General features: G+C 36.6%; 1 protein-coding gene across 2 annotated transcripts in view; it reads right to left on the bottom strand.

Moving 5' to 3' along the window:
* The window catches only part of LOC150089566 (uncharacterized), a 405,025-nt gene that overhangs the window by 118,007 nt on the left and 259,654 nt on the right, over positions 1–27,364 (bottom strand). For both annotated transcript variants that reach the window (XM_090389542.1, XM_090389543.1), the window contains 3 exons: positions 20,565–20,818; positions 20,368–20,451; positions 3,647–3,778 (listed from right to left, as the gene is read on the bottom strand). In XM_090389542.1, the coding sequence (XP_090245668.1) occupies positions 3,647–3,778; positions 20,368–20,451; positions 20,565–20,818 (470 nt within the window). The remainder of the gene's footprint in view (positions 1–3,646; positions 3,779–20,367; positions 20,452–20,564; positions 20,819–27,364) is intronic.

Below are 27,364 nucleotides of genomic sequence, written 5' to 3'. Positions count from 1 at the left end.
CATAAAGTTTCTGGTAGCATGGGCAAGAAGAGGCTGTCAGTAGGTACGAATTTGGTCTCTTTGTATTACCTTAGATTTCCTGTTTTCTATTGTAACAGCAATTCAAAACTTAATACTTTATAATCATAATTTGCAAATTGTAATGTTGGTAATTGCAATTGTATTATTGATAATTGTAACTGTAATATCCTAAAATATTCCAATTTGTAGCCCTTTCTGTTCCCCCCACAGCAAGGTCTGATGATGGCTATCGGTAAGATACCCGAAACGTCATCTTATTAAACTATATTATAATTAATAATTTAGTTTTATATTATAATAGTGTAGTTTATTAGGCAAACAGCCTAATAAACTATATTATTAATTTCTTGTGATATAAGAGTGATATGAATTTAATAACCTTTACGTTAAAATATTTCATAAAATTTTAAGACACATCAGTGTTTACTTCAATATTCATGAGTATTTTTTTTTATTCCAGTGACCTCCATAAAAATTGTGTCAAAGTTGATGTCGAAAAAAAGTAAAGTTGATGCTGAGTCTCGCATTTTCAATGAGTGGTGGCCAATTAATTACCTTTTTGCACTGCTCAATAATACTTGCACATGTCTTATATGCAATGAAGCCTTGTTAGTGTTCAAGGAATATAATGTGAAATGTCACTACACCACAAAAGATACTTCAAATTACAATAAAATTCAAGGAGCTTTGTCACAGAAAAAACTCCAAGAACTAACCCAAACTTTTAAAAGTCAACAACGGAAGACAAGAGCCTCTGTCTAGTTTGACAAGAGCCAAATCATTGCTGAAGAAGGAAGGGCCTTTACGGATGGAGAAATTTGCTTGGCAATTGCAGAAGATGTCCTAAGAAAGTAAAGAATTGAAGATTTAGGAGCTGATGTTCAAAATCAACTCTCAGAAAAAGTTCGTAAATTCATGCATTTTTCAATAGCAATTGATGAGAGTGAAGATACAAGCCATACAGTTCAATTACTAACTTATATCCGAGACGTAAATCAAAATTTTGCAGTAACTGAAGAGCTAGTTGCATTAAAAAGCTTGAAAGAATACAACAGGTGAAAATATATTTTTGAGTGTGTCAGAAGCAATTGACGGCCTCAAATAGAATTGGGACTATCTATCAGCGGTTACGACGGATGCTGATAAAAATATGGTCGGTACTAAAATTGGATTCATGGGTCAGCTTCATAAATATCTTGAGAGTAAAATTATTAAAAATCAATGCAATTTCATTGTATAATTCACCAGCAGTCTTTGTGTAGAAACACGTTTTGGGCAGAGATTCAGTCATGTCAACTGTAATATCAACAGTAAATTTTATTCACAAGACTGGTCTGAATCATCGACAAAAATTTTCTTGAAACTATTGAGGCTAAATAAAGTGATTTGTTGTACCACACTGAAGTATGATGGGTGAGTCACGGTAATGCATTGAAGCGATTTTTTGAATTCAGGATCAAAATAAATCTATTTATGAATGAAAAATTGAAACCTGTTCCGAAACTGTCAGATCTCAAATGGTTGTGGAATCTTGCCTTAACAGATATATGTGAACATTCAAATTTTCTTAATATGAAACTACAAGGACGAGATAAACTTGTCAATGAATCATATTATAATGTCAAAGCATTTGAAACAAAACTAGATTTATTTAAAAGTCAACTACATCAGAATAATTTTTCACATTTCACATTTTGCGATAACACTTGTTTACAAATTTAAGTTTGTTAACTGGGGTTTGAATTTCAATAGGTCCTACTGCTGAAATATGTTGCTGTGATTCAATCAAATATGACTTAGATTTTTTTCTATCACATCCAGATACATCACAATTTAAGAAATAAAAAAGTATTGTTTTTTTACGAAAGTATATAACTTTATTGTAATTTAGTAATGACAGATTGATAGGATTACATTTTCATATATCAAAAAATACGTAAATACTAACAAGTATTAATCAAAATTCTGGAACTTTCATTAATCAGACCTTTGTCTCTTTGTTTGAAAGGAACGTTTAATCATATTTCTTTTATGTACAGTGCCAGGTTTCTCTCTTTTTAAACACCAGCAGTAGTCGGCCATCACGATTGTATTCCACTTTCCCTAGTACCACTGCTCCATTTCTTTTATGTCCTGATGGAATCTCTCCCCTTGTTCTTCGCTCATCTGTGAAAGATTTTCAGGGAAAAAAATCAAGATGGGCATGCAAAAAGTGAATTTTGATGCTCATATTGCAACCCAAATTGCAAAGCTTTTCGAGCATATTTTGAACAATTTTCTCATAATCCTGTGATTTATGATTTCCTATAAAGTTTTCCATTACACTTTTAAAAGAAATTTAAGCTTCCCTTTCAATGTCAGTCATAGTAGTTTCAAACTGACCATCTAAAACCAATTTTCTAATTTGGGGACCAATGAAGATACCCTCCTTAAGTTTTGTGTCAGATAAACCGGGAAATTTACTGCAAAGGTACTTAAAGCAGTTGCCATCCTTATTCAATGCTTTAACAAATTGCTTCATTATGCCTAACTTGATATGCAGTGGAAGTAAAAGTATGTTATCTGGCTTCACCAAACTTTCGTGCACAATATTTTTTTACCCGGGTGTAAGATTGTGCCTCCAAGGCCTTTGTCCAATGCAGTGCGTTAGCTCTGCTATCCCATTCACAAATAAAGCATGCCATTTCAGTGTACCCACCCTGTTGCCCCAACAACAAACATAACACTTTTAAGTCTCCATAGAGTTGCCATTCGTGATCTTGCTATTTAATTTTCTCCATAAGCAACTTTAGATTGTCATAAGTTTCTTTTAAGTAGACTGAATGAGCAACTGGCACAGATGTGGCTTCTTATAAAGTCAATATGCTTTCAGACCATTGATGAAAATATCTCTTATTTTTTCCCCCACATGATTTTAGATCTGTAGAGCTTGCATGACAATCATGAAAATTTAGACATTTTTAAAACTCTCTTCTTTATTTATGTGCTTTGGTCATGTTCCAGATTTTATTTTGAATTTCAAGTCCCACATTTCTTTTTAAGAATTCTTGGCACATAAGACTAATTACAACTGACCTTTTTTTTGGAAAAAATGACTATAAAAGATCTCTCATAAAGATCAATGGATTATAGGTCAAACCCGTGCTATAAATTGATCACATTCACTAGCAGGAGATTTTATATAAAAGTTGACACAAAATCATGCATGTATTACAAGATGATGAAATGATTCTTTCAGGTGACATAACATGCAAAGGAAGATGCTAACAAAATAAAAACTTTAAGAAGATGCAATTTTTGAGCCAGTACACTAAGATCACTTTTTCTTTCTTTCCTTTGCCTCATTCCAAGACTCTTCTTTTTTATTCTGCCCTAAAAATCAGTTCAACCTCTCTTCCCCCCACCTCCAATTTTGCACTCTAGCAGGAGGAGTGCAAAACCGGCCCCCCACTCCTCCTCTCACAAGTTAGTGTTAAAATCAAATTATAATTCCGAAAGTCTAATTACTAGGCAGTCTCTTCTTATTTCCTGATTCTTATCTTAATTTCCCTGAGGCTATTGTTGTATTAGGCATAAAAACCAGATTAAAAACCATTGAAGCCATAATATGAGCTAAGAAAATTACCTCTTGAAGTACTGGTGAGGTTAAACAATTTCCATCTGTTCCAGTCCTTGCATGATGAGATACGTGAGATCCTTCAATATGATTGGATGATCGAGAAGATTGTCTGTGGCTTCCTCCAAGGTCTTGATGTAGCTAAAAGAACAGAATGCATTCACTTCACCCAAGAGCAGAACATGACATATATATCTCTATATATAGAATATTAATACAACAATGCAAAAAGACGAGGAGCAGGTCTGTAAGGGATGCCAACAAACTACAGAAAGACTGCAGGTGATGATAAAATAGTGCCCATTTCCTATTAGCACCATTCCATACTGTGGCACATGGTTTTATTGTACTCAAATGTAAAGGCCTGATGTAGCCAAGTGGTCAGGAGCATGAGTGCAGTAGCACACACTCTTTGAGTGGACCGGGGGTTCAAGCCCATGACTGCTAAATACAATTAACGTTTGTATTGATTGATTTGTTGTAAACTCCACTAACCTTGTGGTCGTGCCGGAGTATAAACAAGAACATTTTTTTAAAACTGTTAAGGAGTGCAAAACTGGCTCTTGTTAAATCTAAGAGAAATGAGAGGTCGAAATTAAAATGGGAAATGTTTAGTATCTAATTAAATGAGATTAAAAAGAATTAACCTTGAAAATACTGAAAACAGAAATAAAGGTTCAGAGAAACTGCTGTTTAGGAGAGCCAAGGATCAGATTTATTATTATTATTATTATTATTAGTAGTATTGGCATATTATGCAAGAAAGCAAACTTATAAAGCAACAGCAAAAAAAAAAAAAAAAAAATTTCCCACATCACCTGTCCATCCCCATATGCATGCTTATCTGTTGATACAAGGTGAAAGTTACACTTGCATATCAATGGTCAACAAGCACTAACCCTCACCTAACCATATTTGAGTCAGGGATTTGAAACTTGACTGGCAATTTCATAGCTCTCTGTGTAACTATTGTCTAGACCTACATATTTTCCCACCTCTTGAATAGCACTTACTTTAGGCAAAAAACCAGGGTTTCACTTCATTAATTATTTCTATTATCACATTCATAATTACATTCATCATCAAATGTGTTTTTTATTTTTTATTAATACATTTTATAGAGAGCATAAGATTTCATTTTGTTTTATTATAAAACAATTTTTTATTTGAAATTTCAATTTAAGAAACTTTATTTCTGTTTCAACTGCTATATTAGATGTCAGTTTCTTATTGCATTTCTGAAGAAATTGTGTTAATTTGTTTTTTGAATATTTTTTTCATGATATACTAATACATCTCAGGAATCAACCATTTTTAGATGGTAAGATTTTCAAAGTTTTAACAAATAAAAGCTCTATAGACTCCAATACTGCAATGGCTCTTTGCATCAAATGGTAACTGATGAAATATTGAAATGAAAGCATGAAAGTAATGCAATCAAAAAATATAAAAAATAAATATCAAATCCAAGAAGCTAAGAAATATAGCCTGAAAGTCTTCAGGAAAACAAGCAAAAAATGAAAGTTTCCAGGCAAGTAAGTTCTCACAATGTACTTTGGAAAAAGATATAATGAAATTTATTACACGCTCTATGGTCCAATGATAACTTAAAAGATGTATTTTATAAAAAAAATTTTAACAATTAAATAATCTAAATATAGTCGAACTTCCCTATAACGAATTCGATAAATCCAGCGAAAAACTTCGTTATAGAGAAATTTCGTTATAGAGAGAATATTTTTTTTTATTAGAAATTGTTATCTAATTAGAAAATGAAAACGAATCTATATTTTTAATGTATTTTATTTCAAAAACATTCTTATTTAAATTGTGTTTACACTATTTTTGCTGGTAAGTATCACAAATTTTAAAAAAATCTGTAATTTTCGTTTGCACAGTACAATTAAAAAATTGTCTAATTCTCAAAGAAAACCTCACATTTGTTCAGAGCATTAAAAACATTATCAGGAACATTTTCACAAAACTGTAGACCCATACGAACCGTTTTAAAAGCGTTAATCATTTCTTCGCGAGTTGGCATTTCTATGGGTTGTTCTGATGCGTCTTCATTGTCATTGTTAATTTCTTCATGATCATTGTCGTGTCTAACGCTATTCAGCAGTATTTCATCTTCATTTGGCTGTTCTGCTGTAGTCAGATCTTGATCTACATAAACATAACTATCCAGTGTTATTTCATTTTCAATGTTTCTGGATGATTCTAATAATGTCCAAAAGTTTTTCAATTGTGAAAGGGGCAGTTCATCTTGTCCATCCAGTTGTTGTTCGACTTCTGTATTCAATACAAATCCCGCTTTCGAAAAACAATTTTGAATAGTGTATTAAATGACATCGTTTGTCCAAACTTTTGCCAGTTCAGAGATGCAATCTCTAAGGTTAATTGTAACCTCCAAGTTTCTTTTTTCTGTTAGCGCATTGGCAATCTTCATTATTATTCTCTTTCGATAATGAAATTTAAAATTTTTAATAATGCCTTGGTCCATTGGCTGGAGTTTTGATGTTACGTTTGGTGGCAAAAACAACAACTTCGCACTTTTAATTTGGCAGAAATACTGACAGGATGTGCCGGACAGTTGTCAGTTACCAACACGATTTTCCTTTTTTCTTTTGTTATACGCTTGTCTAGTTTTAATATCCATTCTTCAAAAATATCACTCATCATCCATGCTTTTTTATTAAAGGTGTAGTCAACTTCCAAAGATTTTGTGCCTCTAAAACATCTTGGGTTTTTTGATATTCCGATGACTAAAAGTCTTAATTTTTCACTTCCTGTCATATTTGCTCCAACTAGCACAGTGATTCTTTCTTTGCTTTGTTTTCTGCCAAAACATTTATCATCCTTAAAAGCAAGTGCTCCATTTGGTAAACATTTAAAGAATAAACCCATTTCGTCAGCATTAAAAACTTCCTTACGCTCATATTCTTCAAAAATCTTCTTCAAGGTATTGTTCCTCCAACTGTTGCAATCTTCTTCGCTTACATTAACACTTTCTCCACAAATAACCTTTTCCACAATTCTGTGGCACTTCTTAAATTTATCTAGCCACCCAGTGCTCACATTAAATTCTGTGTCTAAGGGACTATGCAAATTTCAGAGCTTGTTGTTTAATTATTAGGCCTGATATTGGTATATTCTCTTCACGTATCATTTGCACCCATTTTAGAACAGCTTTATCAACATCTTCGTATATACACAATTTAATTCGCTTCTTGTCTGCTCCTTTAATTGTATTTAAAATTGATTCTCGATTTTTTAAAATCGTAGATAAACTGCTTGCAGGTATGCCATATTTCTCTGCAACAACTTTTTTCTTAAAACCCTGGTCAATATCAAAACAATCTTTGCTTTATCATTAATACTTAAACACTTTCTCTTCGACATTGTTTCCGCAATTGTAAAAATTACTCTACTGCCGCTCTTGCCGATACATACATACACCGCAAACTTCGCTGCACTGGCCATATAATGAATTGTTAGTACCGCCTACTCAATGACGTTCGCTTGCCAATTCAACAGTATCACGTGACCTTTCCTATCAATCACTTTGAAGAAATATACGACTTTGTGAATTTCTTTTATTTTGCTTTCATTCATATATACACGAAAGAAAATTTATGATTAATGTATGCAATGTTACTTTTCAGAAAAAAAAAAAAAAGAAAGAAAAAAAAAAAATACAAGAGCATATAGCTTATGTGATTGATGACGAACGAAATAAAAAAAAAAAAAAAAATTCACGAAAACCATCTACTGGGAGTCCAGTTATACGAGAACGGACATATCATATAATGATTGACAGGAAGGTCATGTGGTACAGTTGAGATGAGAAGTGAATGTCACTCAGTAGGCGTTACTAAAAACTGACTATGGTAGCATTCTGTGTATTGCCGCCACAGCATGCTAAAGTTTTACCGCAGCGAATTTCATTTTCCCCTGAGCCAACATCAATTTACAAATCTACCCTATTTGTTGTAAAGTTTACGACCACTTTTAAGAAAACCCATTTGGTTTAATAACTGTAACAAAAATGAAATAAAGACCCTCCTACGGGCGTCAATGGCCACAAGTGTTCACTAAAGGGATGATTATTTAATTCCAGATGCTAATGCGCAATTTCGGAAGGAGGTAGTATATTTGAGCAGCTGTTCAGCAGTAAATGCTTGAAAATCTTCAAAAATGCTTTTACTAATTTTTTTAAAAGTTTGTTATAGAGAGACTAACACTTTGCTATATGGGGTTAATTTTACATGTAATTTCATTTCAAGGTGCAATGTTTTGCAAAAAAAATTCGTAATATAGAAGTTTGTAATAGAGAAGTTCCACTGTATTTCTAAAGTTGGTCTAAAAATGATGAGATCTCAGTCCCTTGGCTGCCATATTACTACCTTATTTAAAAAATAATAATAATAAAAATTTATGTAACAGAGGAACTGAAAGAAGTCCATTTTGTTTGTATAACAGCTGACATATGGTTCACCAAAAGAAGAAATTTTTTGGAAATGATGACTCAATGGATTACAACAAGATCAGAAAGAAAATCTGCTCTAGCCTGCTACAGGTTTTGTAATTCACACACCTCTAACAGAACTGCTGACTTACTATACTAAGAGCAATTCATTTGGATTTCAGCCTTAATTCAAATAAAATAATAGCAATGCTTATTGATAATGGTAGTAATTTTGTGAAAGCATTTAAGATATTTGTCATTAAAGAAAAGAGTTAACATTTTCAAAGATAGTTATAGCATAAGCAATAGTGAATCTGACAAAATTAGCAACCTTCTGATACTGAAATTTCCAAAAATGTTACTGCACCATTTAAGGTGCACTGTACATACCCTTTGCCTCTGTGCTACAGCTTATTTAAATAAAGCCCTGCAAGCTTCACCTGAATTGCAATCTTTGTGTAGCAAAAAATCAAGAAAGGTAAATATATTGTGGAAAGCTGCAGGACAACTGAAATCAGAAGTTCCAGAAAGTGTGTTAGGCCATACAGCAGGCCAGGAGAGACAAGGTAAAATTCATTATATGATTCCCTTAAACAAATTTTAGGAACACAAGAAAAATGCAGTCAGTTATTTAAAGCGCCGAATTATAAAGTTAAAGATGAGTTCACCAAACAAAGAGCATTTAGCTTGCTGAAACTTGAGATATATTGTTTTCAAGAGAAAAAAACAAATACCTTATTTGTTGGTATTGCAGCAAAAGCTCTTAAATTCAAGCAAAATTGCAAATGAACTAGCTGCAAACACCATAGGCAGAGTCCTTCCTGGTTCTTTCTAACTAAAAGTGTGGGCCACGCTGATAAAAAAAAAAAAATCCTTTCAAAAGCCTCAAGAGTCCCTCAAGTCTTGAAAATTAATTCATAAGGTTTTTCAGATATAGTTCCTCCTTTTGTCTGGGAAATATTGCAAACACATGTAAACCCTGTTCTTACTCGCATCATTTTGTCAACATCCTATAGTGATACAAAAAATTGTTAATTCACATGCATTTAACATTGTTAGTCCCCATATGAATAATAATGCTCTCTTTATGCCCCTTAAAATCTGAAAATCTGTTCGCTTTGGCAGACACATATTGGTTCTAATCCACTTATCCTTATTACAAAAATGTTACCATTTCCCTGAGAATAGAATGAAGAACAGTATGCACTTGATTATTCTGTTTTGAGTCCCAAAATTGGAAGAGGGAGATCACTAACAGGTCACTAGATACTTGAGTTTCTGATTAGCCCAGTTTTTTTTATCTTTTCTAGGGCACTTACCCATTTCTTCACCAAATCAGATTCATCTAGTATTGTGCGAAGTTTTAATTTGAGATCAGTACACTCCTCTACATTGGAACAAAGAAAAGAATCATCAGCTGAGCTATGATTATCAACTAGATCAACCTTTCAATATGTGGCACAAGGCAGTGATGAACTCATGACTCATTCTGGACTTGCCTATGACCATTTCCATATGGGTCATGCTGTCCCTCAGATGAAGTATTCAATGTGGATCTTGTAATAACCAATATTGAGGCTAACAAAATATTACAAAATTAGGCTTACAGAATTTAAAAGAGCAAAATATTACAGTAATTAAGCAGTTACCAAACTTTTATGCTGAACATTAAAATTTACACTTATAAGATACTGAAAAGAATGTAACTTAGCAGAATTAGTTTCAGATCATCAACTGTAAATTTCACAATTAAATTTACAAAATATTACAGAAAATAACCTCACAAAATTACCAAAATTAAATTACATAAATTAGAATTTATAAGACATTTAAACAAATTTAAGAAAAATAAAAATTTATCAACGAAATTATTAACTGAACTCTACTCTTCAATATAATCCAAAAGAGCTAAGAGAAGCATGTCTGCTCTATGTGGTTGTCAACAAAACATTTATTTTGCAATTTAGCACATTTATCCACAAAATAATCCAGTTTGTTGTTTAGAACAATCACTGTATCTTATCTATACCAAGGGATAGATAAGGCTATGTGGTGTCAGTAGGTGAAGTTGCCCAGAACTGGACTCCTGATTCTGGAAACTTCTCCTACTAACACCACAGCCCAACTTGGATCACTGAAAAATTTCATATAAATTAAAATTTCAATATCATGTGCTGTTTATGGCTACCCAAGTTCCTCTTGTTAGTTTCATTTTAGCTGAAGAAGAAACTTTGCCACAGGGAAAGCTGGCTCAATCTAGACTCCTACTTTCTAAGAATAAACTGATTGAGTATCTTTTTATTGCATTTAATTACAATTATTCTGTGGCATTTCATATATTTGCATTAATAATTTTATGTTTATTTAGGCATTGCTGCTTCATTTGATACATATTTCATAAACATTTATCATACCTTCTAAAAACTGACCTTCAAAATGAAGTGAATTTAGACAACCTTCCACTGTATCATATCTGTAATTTGCATATAATCTCTGATTGGTTTGTTTGCTTTGTGGAATCAAAAACCTGAGTTTCTGGGTGAGAAAATCAGCCCTTGCCCAAGACTAATAAACTCCACCACAGTATGAATGAAGTTCCTAAAAGTTGCTCTCATCTTGATCAGAAGCATTTCTGAAGTTCAGCTAGTAACAGGAATCAAACTCTAGCCTTTCTACACAGTGCAATACAATGAGAGGTCAAATTAGAATAATGATATGAACTCCAGTACATTGCTTTATAAATAAAATTTGAAAATAACTCTAAATCTGGCATGATGTTATTTCCTAAAGAGCAGTGGTCCACAAACTATGGCCCATGAAAGGATTTTATCCGGCCCACAAATATTTCAATTAGATCGTAAAAATTAATGTTTATATTAGATCACAATAAAATTTATGAAAAACACATTTTACTGATTATATTAACATTCATCGGTTGCTTAATAGTGTTGCTGCCTCTGTGTTGTCAGCTTAGACTTGTTAGATATTAATTGTTATTTTAACTCAAAGCTATTCTTTGAAACATCGTTGAAATAATCCAGTAATCTTGATCCTGTCATTAAATAGCAATAGGCATTAGAGACAGTAATTAGGGATTGTCTAATCCCTTGCCAGCCTGCACACCAACCCTAATATCCAGAGTAAGGGAGCAAAGGTCACTCCAGGCTTCACTACACACGAATCCCAGATCCAGGATAAAACCTGGAATGAGCAGCATGGCCTGATGATTGGTATTGGTAAGATCCCGAAACAGTCTGCACATGAACCCTGATGTTCAGTGTATGGAAGCAAAGGTCACCCTGGCTTCTACTAAACGAGAACCTCGAATCCAGGATAAAAACATGACACTATGCTATTGGTTAATGGAGTTAATCCCTCTGCCATAAATTAACTGCTGGCAGCCTGTATGCACATACAGTTTCTGGTAGCATCAGCAAGAGGAGGCTGTCAGCAGATATGAATTTAATCTCTTTGTATTACCTCAGATTTCCTGTTTTCTATTGTAACAGCAATTAAAAACTTAATACTTTAGAATTGTAATATTTTATTGTAACTGCAATTGTATCATTGGTAATTGGAACTGTAATATCCTAAAATATTCAAGTTTGTAGCCCTTTCTGTTATCCCACAGCATGGTCTGATGATGAGTATCGATAAGATACCCGAAACTCCACCATATTATAATTAATAATATAGTTTTATATTATAATAACGTAGTTTATTAGGCAAACAGCCTAATAAACTATATTATTAATTTGATACGAGTGATATGAATATAATAATAACTTAGGTTAAAATATTTCATAAAATTTTAAGACACATCAGTGCTTACTTCAATATTCACAAGTATTTTTTTTTTTATTCCAGTAACCCCATAAAAATCCTGTCGAAGTTGATGTCGAAAAAAAGAAAATTTGATGCTGTCTTGCATTTTTAATGAGTGGTAGCCAATTATTTACTTTTTTGCATTGCTCAATGATACTTGCACATGTCTTATTTGCAATGAAGCCTTGTCAGTGCTCAAGGAATGTAATAAGGTATAAGGTATGTTCGTGTCAGACGGCACCTGGGATTTCTCCCATCTCCGCGTGTGTTTCGCTGTATCGTGTTTGATTTTTTTTGATTTGGTAGTTGTTGGCGCATCGGCTTCTGTGGCCATATTGCACCTCCCAAGGTTTTTGCAGTACTTTGATCCAAGCCCGAGGCGGGAATCGAACCCGCGACCTTTGGGTTGCCGGGCAGGTACTTTACCCACTCGGCTAGCCCGGTCGGCTCGCTGTATCGAGGACAGTACACTGTCAAGCCAGAGACTTGAAAGTGTGTGGGTCGTGTCTGTGCAGTGTGATATGTTGTGCCCATTGTTTATCCGGCTTATTGGCCGCCAGGCCCCTAGTGGGGCCCGACGTTGCCCATACCCTGCCACGTGGAGGCTAGCCGGGCGTATCCAGTATCACAACAATTTGCTCTGGCAGGTCCTGCCACCTAGTTTCCTGGGATTTCAGTGGCTAGGGCCTATTTAAAAAAAATAAATAAAAAATAAAAAATAAATAAAATAAAATAAAATAAAAGTTTATGCATTTGACATTAATGCTTAATGGGATTGCTGTTAGGAAATCGCTGGTTAGGGTTGAACACTAAAGAGATGTGTTAAAGGCCAAATAGGTCGGGCAAAATTTTGATGTTATTAAATTTAGACATGTAACGCTAGATAAAAGCTGATAGTGTTAGATATCTTAGAGATTTGCACAAAACCGGTAGAATTTAGACGTTGGTTATAATTTGGCGGCATTGTTAAGGGGTGTACTCGGTCGATTTAGTGAGAGAGAGAGGGGGGGAGATTAAAGACTGGGGAGGAAACAGATAGAAGAATAGGGACGGATAGAGTAGGCATCCCCAAAGAGATCAGTGGAGACGAGCCCCACCAGGCGAAATATGGGGGGGAGGTAGGCAGGGAGGAGAGGAGACAGAGGTCCGTCTCCTCCATTCCCTGCCTGGGGATGGGGTTTTAAAGGGAACCAGGTTAGAGTACCCAGTTCGGATCGCCAATGGCGTGTTGGCAGCAAAGCCGCAGAATGTCTTCGTCGGTGTCTTGTCCAAGGAGTGTCGAATCCGGTATGAAGGTCCAGCTGCCCATCCCGCTCTGGGGGTGGGATATGTTAGCTGGCAGTGGGGAACCTACCAGGTGAAGGGGGGGAGACGCACACATTTACTTCATTCGGAATGTGCATTCTCACTCTACTTGCATTCTTTTTTTTTTTTTTTTATTACTTTTTTTATACTTTTTTCTTATTTTATAATTTTTTTTTATACTTTTTTCTTATTTTATAATTTTTTTCTTTTATTTATTTATTTTTTTTATACTTTTTTCTTATTTTATAATATTTTTTTTTTTTTATACTTTTTTCTTATTTTATAATATTTTTTTTTTTTTTTATACTTTTTTCTTATTTTATAATTTTTTTTTTTTTCTTTTTCACTCAACTCATTCATCTTTTTCTCACACACCAGGAGGGGATGCAATGATGGGTAGCGTAAATTTAAATACTAATTAAAACCAGGGTTAGTGTGTACTTAACTTAGCATTTGTGTTCTTTTCTCTCACGCTTGCACTTTTATTCATTCTTCTAGTTCTCATCTCATTTATTCGACTCTTTCTTTCTGCACTGCACTCTATGGGCACCGCAACTTACTGTTATTCTTCAGTTGTGGTGCAGGCCTAGCTGCAAGGTTTTTTTTTTTTTTTTTTTTTGCAGGCCAGGGGAGAATGCAGTGATAGTGTTTATGTGGTTTGTAAATGTTTGTTGGTACAGTATATATAAAGTAATGTAAGTTATTTTTAACTTTGTATTCTTTCGACCAATTACATTTGCTCTTCTGCTCACTCCCATTCACTTTCTCTGCATGCATTCCCATCCCCCTCCCCTACATTGGTTTGGGGCCCCAGGTTCCTACACATGGCATGGTAGTCATGGGGAGTTTTGTTATGTCAGGTTTCTGTCAGGGTGCAGAATACTGCTATCCTAACAGTTTTTAAGTCATCATCTGGGCGTGATGGGAAACTTGGGCAATTTTACTATTGATTATTGTTTAATTGCTGAGGGGCTGAAATTGCTCTGCGCATTTCGAAAACTTTCTGTGTGAAAGATGTAAAAGCTTTATAATTTTGCTCTTCTATGATGAAGAGATGTTCTTCTCCCCTGGGAAGGGGACCAATCTGTGCTATTAGCTCTGTTCTGGGGATGTCATATATTATACATTCATAGAGAATGTGTGCCCAGTCTTCACTTTCGCCACAGGTGCAGTTTGGGTCATCAATCAGTCCTAAGGAGGTTAGTTTCGCCTTTAGGGAGCCGTGCCCTGTCAATATAAATGTTGTAAGAAGTCCAGGGGCATACCACTTAGGTGGCTTTGGGCTAACCATTGACACCAGTGGCAGAAACCGTTTGGTGACCAGACCTCTGGTTTCCTGCTCCCACTTTGTTTGCCATAACTCGTGGAGCTTTGTGGCTATTCTTTTTCTTTCATCATTGAAGGTATTGGTTGTATCAAGGGCTATCCCCAGAAATTCTGTGGGTATGCCCTTTTTAAATCTATAATATAAGCCTCTTTTGGCTACTTCCAGGTAAAGTGGGAGAGTTCCGGCCAGCAACTGTAGTGCAGGTGTGCTTACTGTGCGACATGCTCTGGTAATAGTGAGTAGTATTGTCCTTTGTATCGATTCTAATTTATTCCTATTTCTTACTATGGCCGAGCGGATGAACCACGCACCGGCTCCATAGGTGATAACAGGCAGGAACATTGCACGGTATATGATTGCCAAGGTCTTTCTTTTGAGTCCCCAGTCTGCTCGACTGATCCTGGCAATCATACCTGCATAATTTCGCACTTTCTTCGCCAAGTAGATCAAATGGGGGTAAAAAGTTAATTTTGAATCAAAGACCACTCCAAGATATTTTAGTTCTGTTACCATTTTTATAGTGATTGTGTTAATTTTGATTTGTGGACGTCTTCTCATGTCCAAATTACCTTTTAGAAGTATTTGTTTGGTTTTTTCAGGCGATATTTTGAGCATGTGCATTTGTGCCCACTCCTGCAGCTGCAAGAGAGCGGCATTTGATCTTTGCTCTACAACCATTCGTGAGTTGCCTTTTACAAGGAAAATCATGTCATCTGCAAAGGCCAGGCTTTCCACAGGGCCCAGATCCAAGGCCAGAAATTCATCCAGAACAATGTTCCAAAAGAAAGGGCCAAGGATTGATCCCTGCGGGCAGCCTTTATTCACAGGGCGTGTCAATTCCTGGAACCTTGTGCGTACTGAGACACTTCTGTCTGTAAGGTAGCTGTTTATTACCTTATAGAGGTTTTGTGGGGCATTTGCCTGGCGAAGTCTCCTAAGGACACTAGGCCACCACAGTGAGTCAAATGCCCCAGCAAAGTCAATGGAGATTGCCAGCATATATTTCTCCTCTGTGTTTTTAACTGTTGTCAGTAGGTGGTGCATGGCATCCTCCGTAGAATTGCCCTGCTTAAAACCATACTGATTGTTGGAATGCAAGCCTGCTTCTGTGTAATATTGAGCTAATCTGCTGTATATTAATCTTTCGTATATTTTCCCTAGTACAGGGAGTAGGGCTATTGGTCTATATGATTTGGGATCAGTAGGGAGTTTTTCAGGGTTTTTCAGGATTAACCTTAACACAGCTTGTTTCCATATTTTTGGGAATATACCTTCTGTCATACAGTTATTATATAGTGCTATTAATTTATCTGGTGCTATTTCTGCTAATTTTTTGATAATCTCAACCTCTAAGAGGTCAAAACCTGGGCATTTATTGTTTTTGGTTTTAGATAGTGCTATTTCTAAGTCTTGTATAGTGAACAGAGGTTCAGTATTGGCATTGTCATATTCAGTGTTTTCTTTTATAATGTCGAGCTGGGTGGGGGAATGATTTCCAGTTTCAGTCTGAATGATACTGTCTAGGATGTTATTTACAGAATCCACCCAACACAGGGTTGGGGTTCCATCTGGTTTGACAGTAGTTTCTAAGACATCTCCTCTTGGCAGCTTGTTGGTCACTATTCTGTAGACAACTCCCCAAGGGTTATTGTTTCCAGTAGTTCCCACCAAGTGCTTCCAGCATTCCTTTTTCTTATCTCTTATGAGGGCTGTATACTGATTCCTGTGAGTTTTATAAGAATCTCTCAGTGCATCCACCTCATTTTGTGACCAAGATGTTCTGGCTCTTTGAAAATGTCTCCGTGCCTGGTGTACCCTACTTCTGAGTATAGTCAGTTCGGGGCACCACCAGGGAACTGTCTGCTTCCTCGGTTTTTTCCGTGGGATAGACAGGGTTGCTGTTTTTGTTAAAATGTTTGTCATAGTCAGTGCTTGCTCGTCCGGGCTACAGTTGCCTGATCTAGACCACTCATTTTCCTGGTTTTGCAGCTCAGCTGCTGTATGTTCTGCAAAAATCTGCCAGTTAGCCTTTTTAAGGTTATACCTTTTGATATCCAACAGAGAGTGTTGGGTTGTTTGTAATTGCCTGTTTAGTTTGAAGGAAATGGCTCTGTGGTCTGATGTGGTCCAGGCTGGCTGGACACACCAGTCTGTGATTTTATAAGCTATTGAATTGGTGGCAAGAGTGATATCAATGTCACTCTCCCACATGGTACTGCTAAAAGTTGGGAGGTTATTTGGTTGGTTTAGCACTTGAAAGGGTGAGGTGGCTATATAGTCTGAAAGTATCAAGGAATGTAATGTGAAACGTCACTACAAAATATGCCTCAAATTACGATAAATTTCAAGGAGCTTTGCAGCAGAAAAAACTTCAAGAACTAACCCAAACCTTTCAAAGTCAACAACAGAAGATTAGAACTTTTACTCATCAAATTTATCTGCAGTTAGAGCTAGATTTTGAGCCTCTCAAATGGTTGCAGAAGAAGGAAGAGCCTTTACGGATGGAGAATTTGTAAAACGAATATGTTTGGCAATTGTAGATTATGTTCCGAGAGAGTAAAGAATTTGGATCTGTAAGTTTATCTTCATCAACTGTAATGATAAGGATTGAAGATTTAGGAGCTGATGGTTAAATTAACTCATGGAAAAAGTTTGTGAATTCACATATTTTTCAATAGAAATTGATGAGAGAGTGAAGATACAAGCCATACAATTCAATTACTAATTTATATCCAAGGTGTAAATCAAAATTTCGCAGTAACTGAACTGCTTGAAACTTTTAACTTAAAAAGCTTGAAAGATACAACAACAGGTGAAAATATATTTTTGAGTATGTCAGAAGCAATTGAAGGAATCAAATTGAATGGTTGTGGAACCTTGCCTTTTTAAAAGATATATGTGAACCCCTGAATTTTCTTAATATAAAATACAAGGATGAGCCAAACTTGTCAATGAATTGTATTATAATGTCAAAGCATTTGAAACAAAACTGGAATTATTTAAAAATCAACTACTTCAGAATAATTTTTCACATTTTCCATGTTGTGATAATTTATCGAAAAATATGTATGGTTCTAATTTTTGTACTGAAAATTTTGTTGAAAACAGTTTGTTGCAGGAAAATTTTGCGGCTAGATTTTCTGATTTTAAAATTAATTCAAAGGTGTTTGAACATTTTCAAAATCCGTTTGAAGTTACCCGTCAATGACGTTGATCTACCAACACTAATTGTAAATTAGTGTTGGTAGATCTTCAATCTAATGATGCACTGAATACAATATTTAAAAATGAAAATCTAATTCAATTTTCAACCACCAAAAATTAAAATTATTCAACATTATCTGAGTCAGTTTATCCAAAAAATTAAAAATTTTGCAAGAAAGGTTACATCAATTTTTGGAAGTACATATATATGTGAGCAAACCTTTTCAAAAATGAAATATGTAAAATGAAAAATACAATCACGTCTAAGTTGACCTACATTTACACGACTTTTTAAGAATTGGAACTAGTACTTAGGAAACTTAGTTGCACTCTACAACCATAATCATCGCAATTAATTATAATTTTGTTGTATTACTAGCTGTATTTTTGTGATTAGTACAATAAATAAGTAATAATTAATCTTGTTGTATTAATAACTAATTTACTACTGACTATTTTTGTAATTAGTACAATACCCATATCATATATGGGTATTGCCCACCACATATCTCAAAGGACACTCACCACCTGGCAAGCAATAAATGTGCCTGGGAGTGAGATGCCAGAGCTATCCAAGTACCAGACCCACACATCTTTGTTGTGACAGAAGCTTGAATCCTCCATCACAACAAAGATAAAACCTTGGTTTCAGCATAGTTAACCCTCGCAGGTGAACCCAGTAGCCAAATGATCCTGGGTGAGCCAGGATCCAATGTGTGCTGGGGGCATTGTGATTAAATGCCCACAGCCTAAGTTCCAGGCTAACACCAAAACAATTCATAGTGTTTACAATGAAAATTCACATAAAAAAAAAAAAAAATGAACTGCAACCTGTGGAACTTTGGAGAAGGGCCAAAGTGGTGTCAAGGCTGAGCCCCACCACCATAATCTCTCCCTGTTTGCATTTCCACACGGTGCACAGAAAATATACTAGATTCCTATGGAATTGGCCTGGAACCTAGGCTATGCACTGGATCTAAGTGGAGCTAACCCATAGGAACTGTTGGTCTTTTGGGTTAGCTTCACTTTACAGGTTAAAACTTGTCAGGGGGCAGAATATAAGATAAAGCTACTTAAGCCTGTTCAGTGTTGAAAGTAGTTTATTTAATGTAATGAATAAGATTACTTTCATATAATGTCTTATTCATGTAATTATACTTTTCAGTATATTTGTTGGCATAAGTAAATGCACATATGCCAACAAATAAATGAAATGACAAGTAAACTAATATCCACATGTACTTACGTGTGATTATTCATTGCTGTGTCAGCATTAGTCTCCTACTGATATGATAAACATCCCACACAAAGGAGTATACCTCTTCCAACAGAAAATTCACCTAAAACAATGTCCATTAACAATTACAAAGAAATTCAACCCTGAAGTAATGTTCCCGTTCCCAAGAGCCCCAAGCTGGTTTTCCCCTGGCCTGTACATAACGTACCTCCTCACAGGCCATGGGTTGATACAAGAAAAATTAACATCTCTGAGCATCACAGATGATCCATGCTGCTACTGTGGCACTGACGAGTCTTGGCACCATATAATGTACGACTGTCCTGACTATAAAGACTTGAGATCTATTCTGATCACAAAGATTATTAATTTGCTAAAGGACCAAGAATATATACTAATTCATACCCATGACAATTATAAATACTTCACCACTTTTTGCACAGGATGTCTTCAACAGACGAAAAACATTAAGGAGCCTAAACCACCAAGACCAATAACTTGAGACAGATTCTGGGCACCCCTCTCCAGTAGCATCAACCGCCAACCTCTTCAAAGTTCAACTGAACTGAAATTCACTCCTTCCCTCCAAGTTCTATCGGGCTGATATCTGCAACTGAATCTGCAGGCAAGATCTACTAGTACCTGAACCCACTGAAGACTCCAAACCCAGACACTGGAGACACCAGCAGCTCCTCTGCTACAAGCCATATTGCCAATCAAACTGAGCACTCTAGTCTGGTTTTATTTTACTCTCCTCCCTGGCTGGGGGGAGGAGATTGGTGCCTGTCTCTTCCCCCTGCCACCCCCCTCTTCTGCCTGGTGAGGCATGGGCCTGCCTCACTGAATTTCTGGGGTCGCCTTCTCTATCGTCCCCATACCTCTGCCTTTTTCCCCCCAGCTTTCACTCTCCCCCTACTCTGTCTAAATCACAGTGTACATCCCACACAACTTATCAATTAATAACGTCCAAATTTAAACAATGCTTACATAAACCTCTCATGGCCTTTTATATTCTAGCGTTAACGTCCCTTTTTATTTATTTATTATTTTTATTTTTTTTACCTGCCTCCCCGGGGCCAAGTGCGGTAACGGTGGGTCCCAACAGGGGCCCAATGGCTAAATGGCCAGAAGAACAACGGTACACAACACTACACATCCATCCACTCCCCACACACTTTTTAAATCTCTGCCCTTCACAGTTCTGTGTTACACAAACAGAGTATATAATGCAGAGATGGGGTAAACCCCTGGTGCCGTCAGACAACTAACACACTTTGCACTTTGTCCATTAACATGACAAAAATAACTCAACAATTAATCACAGGGAATGAGAAACCAATGGTTTTAAGTATCATCAAACTTACCCCTACGCGATCTTTTGCAATATCAGGATTAGTCCTGTTCTGTGAATTACTGGCATTTTGGGCTGCCCGCTGCTGCAATATAGCCTAAAATGAGTGAAATAAAAGTATTTCAAAATAGTTCAAATATAATTGAATCATCCATTCCAATATAATCAGAATCAGAGAAATAGTGAAAACAATTATTTCAGTAATTTTACCTGCATTGCAACGTTCTGCCTTCCCATTCTCCTTTCTCTGTTACTACCAGTTCCAGATTCCTTAGAAGCAGCTCTACGGTCACCTTTGTCACCATTGCCTCCTTCTCTGTCTACACTTACTTTATCAGGTTGGTCTTTCTTTTTCTGAATTTCATCCAATTTAAACCGAACTTCTTGTTGTGTTGATCCTTCAGGATGGGGTGTTTTCAAGCTTTTTAATGATGATGGATGCTCTACATTATTTTGAGCACAGGCTAAAATTAAAATATATACAGAATGAGATATGTTTATATCATCTTTCAATACATGAATTAAAACAATGGAAATTTTCATCATTTTATGTAAGATATACAGGATTCCTTAATGAATGCAATTATGGTTTCTTCTTTACACTCCAATTTTTCCAGTTGCAAAATGTATTTTTTTTTACTCACAGAGAATGAAGTTGAGCTGATTTCAGTAAATTATTTGATAAGTTTAGATAATAATAATAAAAAAAAAAATAATAAAACAATTCAAATATCAGTCTTAATTAGAAACTTGTATTTTCATAAATTACTTTTGATATACTGTACTTACTGCAAAGTTCACAAAAATGCGCTAAAAATAGACACATACTAGAGGGTATTAAAAGGTTTTTTCCTGACCTCCTTCTTCTTTTCTGTATATTCTATGAACATTGTTTTATTGACTGTACTGATTGTTTATCTAGTAATGTATGTATTATATCTAGTAATATATAAAGTAATATAATATATAATAATATAATATATTATTATTATAATATATTATAATAATATAACTAATAAAGTATAGACTAGTCGTGGAGAAGAACAGTTAATTTTTACCATATTCTTTGTTAATTAACATACTACATTGTGTTTTACAGAGATATCAAATAGGTTTAATAGCATACATTAGCTTCTTATTTTGAATTTAACTAGCAATTTTTGAAAGTTACAACTCTTGGTGTTGGCGCCAATATTGTTGAACTAGCTGCCATATTATTGTCGATAAGAAATAGCGTAATGCATATATATCGCAAACTGATAGTGTAAGGTATAAAGTAAAATTAGATAGTGTAATACGAAGCACTCAATCAGGAATCTGCTAGCTTATAATAGTATTATCAACTAATCAAAAATATTATTAATCTCATTAAATTTAATTGTTAATTAAATTGTATTTAAATGGAAACCATGACCCAGAGTAGGGCTGTGAAGCAAAGATCACAGACTAGCAAGAGTGCTGTGACTCAGGGGAGAAACGAAGGGGGCTATTCTCCAAAGCATCACAGTCTCAAAAAATGTGCGAAATGTAAAATGTTTGCTGAACTTTCTAAAACAGGCCATGATCTAACCAAGGAGGATGTCTTTGTGTGTGCTAGATGCCTAGAGTGTCAAGAAATTAGGTGCCAACTCAGCATTCTGATGGGCATCTATGAGAGCTTGAGGTGTAGGGTAAATGCCCTCAAAGAAATTAATGAGGGCCCCATCAAGCTCTCAGCTGCCCAGCTCAATGGCAGAGCTCACTCCTGTGCATCAGGCAACTCAGAAGCAATATCCAAGGCAGAATGCACTGGTCCCAAAGGAACTAGTTATTGTCGGCGACAATAGTCGGGGAATATATTATGCAAGGATAGGTAGAACAGGACCAGGATATGTCTTTTTTTTTTTTTTTTTTTTTTTATGTGAACCCCAAACACGAGAGGTATTAGAACCTATAGTACTTAGTACCGTGCTTGGGTTGGAGGTTGAGAAGACGAAAGAAGATATTTGTTGACATTGGACTTGAACTTCTGTAGACTGTAATTTTCAGGAAATACGTATGAAGGAAGGTTGTTCCAGAAAACGGCAGTTGAATGAATAAATGAGGAAGATGAAAAGTTGGTTCTGTGGGTTTGAAGTTGGACAGTAAATGGATGTTGGCTGGTGGAGGCACGTGTTCGGACTGTTTTGAAAGAGAGAGCGGGAATTATAGAAGCCAATTCAGAAGAACAGTGCCCATGGAAGTATCTGTAGAAGAGGCATGCAGCAGAAACAGTACGTCTATGAGAAAGCGAGTGGAGAGACTCTGTTAGAGATGAATCATTAATTAACCTAACTGCCCTCTTCTGAATGGAATCAATAAGCCTGAGAGAGGTTTTGGGGGCACCACCCCAGATGTGGGAACAATATTCCATGGCAGGGCAGATTTGCGATTTATACAGAGTGAGCAGCTGTTTGGAAGAAAAGTAACGCCGAGAGCGAAAGAGAAAACCAAGTTTTTTAGATGCAGAGGAAGCAATTTTTGTAATGTGCTTGTGCCAAGAGAGATTAGAAGGCAGGGTAATCCCCAAAAGAGATATATCATTTTGCCTAGAAATCGGAGTGTCACTAAACATAAGCATAGGAGCAGAAGAATCCTTTTTGCGAGATATAAGACAAGACTGAGTTTTAGAAGGGTTGAAATCAAGTAAGTTGTCTTTGCCCCACTGGAGAATTACCTGAAGATCGGCATTTAAGGAATTGGTAGCAGATTTTCGAGAAGTTGAAGCTGATTGAGCAGGACAAGATTTCTCAAAATGGAAAGTTGAATGCAATGTGCTATCATCGGCAAAACTATGGATAGGATTTCCAGTCAGTGGAAGAAGGTCATTGATATACAAGAGGAAAAGAGTGGGGGAAAGAACTGAACCTTGGGGGACACCGGCATTAGTGGAGAAGTTAGAAGACAGAGAGCCATCTACCATCACCCTCAGTGAGCGATCAGAGAGAAAACTGGATAACCAATTACTAAAAACAGTTGGCAAACCATAAGATGGAAGCTTGTTTAGAAGACCTTTATGCCAAACACGATCAAAAGCCTTTGAGATGTCAAGAGCAACTACTTGTGTTTCACCGAACCTTTCCATTGAATTAGTCCATAAATGGGTAACATAAGCCAGAATATCACCAGTGGATCGACACTGACGGAATCCATACTGGCGATCGTTGATCAGACCGAAGGTTTCTAGGTAGTTTAAGAGTTGGCGGTTAATTGATTTCTCCATTACTTTAGAAAGAGTAGAAGTAATTGCAATGGGACGATAATTGGATGGGAGGGATTTGTCATCCTTTTTTAGGAACTGGCTGGATATGAGCAAATTTCCAAGCAGAAGGAAAAACACCTTTGGAATAAGAAAGTGAAAAAGGCGGCAAAGAATAGGAGTAAGTTCAGGAGCACAGGTTTTGAGAACAAGTGGAGAAATACCATCAGGACCTGGAGCTTTCTTAGCATCAAGATTCATCAAAATCCTTCTGATATCCTTTTGACAGAAGACCACAGGAGGCATTGAATGGAGTGTGTTGGGAATGGTGGGAGGTGTTTTTCCAAGATCATTAATATATGAGCTGGAAGAAAAATGGGATGCTAGCAGGTCAGCTTTATCCTTGGCTGAAGTGACAACAGAACCATCTGGTTTGGACAGAGGTGGGAGCAGAGATGGGCAAAAGTTGCGGCCAATAGCTTTGGCAAGAGACCAGAATGCTCGGCTACCATTAGGGCAAGAAGCAAGTTTTCAGGGACAAATGTCTGCCAGGGACAAAAGTTGATGATGTTGTAGTGCAACTATCATCTTTTAAGGGCACAAAAGGTGATATTGTTGAACACGCTGCAACTAATGACATTAACAGTAAGAGGTCTGCAGATTTACTCAACAAGTACAGGTCAATGTTGAAAAAAACAGTTGTGAGTTAGGGTTGAATGTGAAAGTGTCTGCAATTATGCCCGGGCACAATAGGAGGGAGTATATGATGAGAGCCTTGTGGATCAATTCGGCCCTGGAGAGATTGTGCAAGGCTCAAGTGGTAGAATTTTTTTCAGCCTGGTCTATGCTTGTTGACAGGTGAGATTGCTTCTACAGCAATGGGGTACACTTAAATAGAAAGGGTGCAAGAATATTTGCTGATGCTATTGAGGCAGTGTTAGGTGGATTGGAAAACTGCTGGCTTGGGGGGGGGGGGTACACTGACTAAAAGGTTAACAGTGGCTGCAGGCAGAGGCAAAAGTGAGCAGCAGCCTGGAAAGCAAGGCAACAGAGATTTCCAGAACTGCTGGGAGTCATAGTGGAACAAATAAATACATGGGCGGTGTTAGGGTAACTAAGAGTAGAAACAGGTGCATGTATACTTGCATGTACACCAATGCTAGGAGTATAGTTAATAAATTTGATGAGCTTGAATTGCTAGTCAAGACATCAAAGGCAGTATTGCTGGAATATCAGAGACGTGGTGTCACACAGACATAAGCAGTGCAGAATTGGAATTTGAGAAGTACAATGTGTACAGAAAGGATAGACAAGACAGGAGGGGAGGAGGGGTTATGGTGTTAGTTAAGAAACACAAACTCTAAGGAAGTGCATCCAATTGATGTTGGTTGGACAATGCAATGTTGAGTCTGTTTGGTGTGACATAAGCACTGGGAAAGGAAAAATGAGAGTAGGTGTCCTAATGAATCTGATGAGTATAATGAGCAATTGTGCAGAGAAATAGAGTGGGCCAGTAAATCAGAATGTCTTATAATGGGGGATTTTAACTTTCCAGATATCGACGGGAACTTGTGGGTTGGTCACTTGCACACTAGCAAGACTTTTATGGATTTATTGGATGACTGTTTTCTACAGCAACATGTTCGAGAGGCAACCAGAGGGAGTAATACTCTTGATCTGATTATCAGCAGTGATTATTCATGCATTAAGAATTTGCAGATACAGGAACCACTGGGTGATAGTGATCGCAATGTACTGATGTGGGAATTACTTAAAGATGTAACTACCAACAAGGTTAAAGGGGAGGGCTATTGCTTTCGTAAAGGTGACTACAGGGGTCTCAGACAGTTTTTAAATTCTGTACAGTGGGATCAGCTGATGATGTTACCAACGTAGAATTCTAAATGGGAAGCTTCCAGGGACTTAATTTTGGAGGCTACAAGGCTTTTCATTTCAAATAAGAAATACTGTTCAAGGTTTAGGCCTAAATGGATATCAGATGAACTAATGAGGCTCGTGTCAGAGAAGAAAAATATGGGATGCATATAAAAAAGTATCAGGTGACACAGAAGCCTATGGCAGATATAAACTAGTCTGTAATCAAGTCACACAGGAGGTCAGGCAGTCGAAAGCAGATTACAACAAATCCTTGGCAAAGGATGCAAAGAAAAACAGCAAAGAGTTCTTTACTTAAGTAAACTCTAGAAGGAAAGGGATGAATCAGATTGGACCACTTAACATGGATGGGTTGACTATTGATGATCATGCTCAGGTAGCTGATAAACTGAATGAGTATTTTGCATCTACATTCACACATGAGGAGTTATTCAATGAGGGGAGTGCCAAAAGTTTATCAAACTCTAACAAGGAGCTAAGTGATTTTGCAATAACCGAGAGCAAAGTGGAGGAGAAATTATTGAAGTTAAACATAAAAAAGGCACCTGGGGTGGATGGGATTTATCCAGTTATATTAAAGAAGGCAGCAAAGGAAGTAAGCAACCCCTTAGCCATAATTAAGAGAGCTTCCTTAGACTCAGGGGGAGGTCTCCATGGACTGGAGGTGTGCAAATGTATCACCAATTCACAAAGGAGGTTCAAAAGGTGACACATGTAACTACAGACCTGTTAGTTTAACTTGTGTTCCAGGGAAAATAATGGAATCACTGGTAATAGTTAAGACACAGCATTGGTTTGTCAAAGGGAGGTCTTGTCTGCCTAATTTGATTGCTTACTATGATGTGGTCACAAAGGAACTGAATGCCAAAAATAATTTTGATATCATATACTTGGATTTCAGGAAAGCTTTTGATACTGTTGCACATGGAAGACTGCTGTACAAATTGGAGAAGTATGGCATCAAGGGTAAGCTGCTATAATGGATAAAGGGATGGTTGAGTGGGAGACAACAGAGAGTGGTAATCAATGGACACTGCTCTCCGTGGACAAATGTTATTAGTGGAGTTCCCCAGGGTTTGGTGTTGGGCCCATTGTTGTTTTGTATATTTATCAATGATATTGATGAAGGTATATCAGGTTTAATGTCTAAGTTTGCAGATGATACAAAAGCTGGCAGGGTTGTTAATGACAGTAAAGACATTATGCTACTCCAACTGGATCTAGATAAGTTGGGCAAATGGGTCGAGAAGTGGAAACTGAAGTTTAACATTGACAAATGCAAAGTACTGCGTATGGGTAGCAATAACCGAAGAGAAATGTACCAACTGTGTGGTACTACACTCGGGGAAGTGGAAAGTGAAAAAGACCTGTGGGTAATTGTGCAGTCAACTATGAAGTTCACTGAGCAGTGCAGACGGACTGCCAGAGCAGGTCATGGAGTCTTGTCAATGATATATAGGAATTTTACTAGCAGGGACAGGGAGGTGATTATCTCATTATACAAGACAATGGTCAGGCCACACCTAGAGTACTGTGTACAAGTCTGGAGGCCTCATTTTAGGAAGGATGTACAGTTGCTAGAACGAGTACAAAGAAGGGCAACAAGATTGATGAGGGGAACAATGGGTTGCTCTTACCAAGAAAGGCTTAAGTTCTGCAAATTGCAGTGCCTGGAGAGTAGGCACCTGCAAGGTTTTCTGATTGAGGTATATAAGGCCTTGAATGGCTTGAGCAAGCTGAATGCTGATGGGATTCTTCTTCTTGCTCAGATTAAGAACCTGAGGGTTTGTTGTTTGTTTGTTTTTTGGTTTTTAGGAGCATTAGCAACTAAGGCCATATTGCTCCGGGATATGCGGTGGTCATTCCCTGACCTTTCCACATCCTCCGTATTTGGTGG

The sequence above is a fragment of the Mastigoproctus giganteus genome, chromosome 2 (genome assembly GCF_048544385.1).
Source record: "Mastigoproctus giganteus isolate SK-2022 chromosome 2, ASM4854438v1, whole genome shotgun sequence".
Taxonomy (NCBI): domain Eukaryota; kingdom Metazoa; phylum Arthropoda; class Arachnida; order Uropygi; family Thelyphonidae; genus Mastigoproctus; species Mastigoproctus giganteus.
The sequence above is the reverse complement of the archived record's forward strand: the minus strand, read 5'-3'. Positions and strand labels throughout refer to the sequence as shown.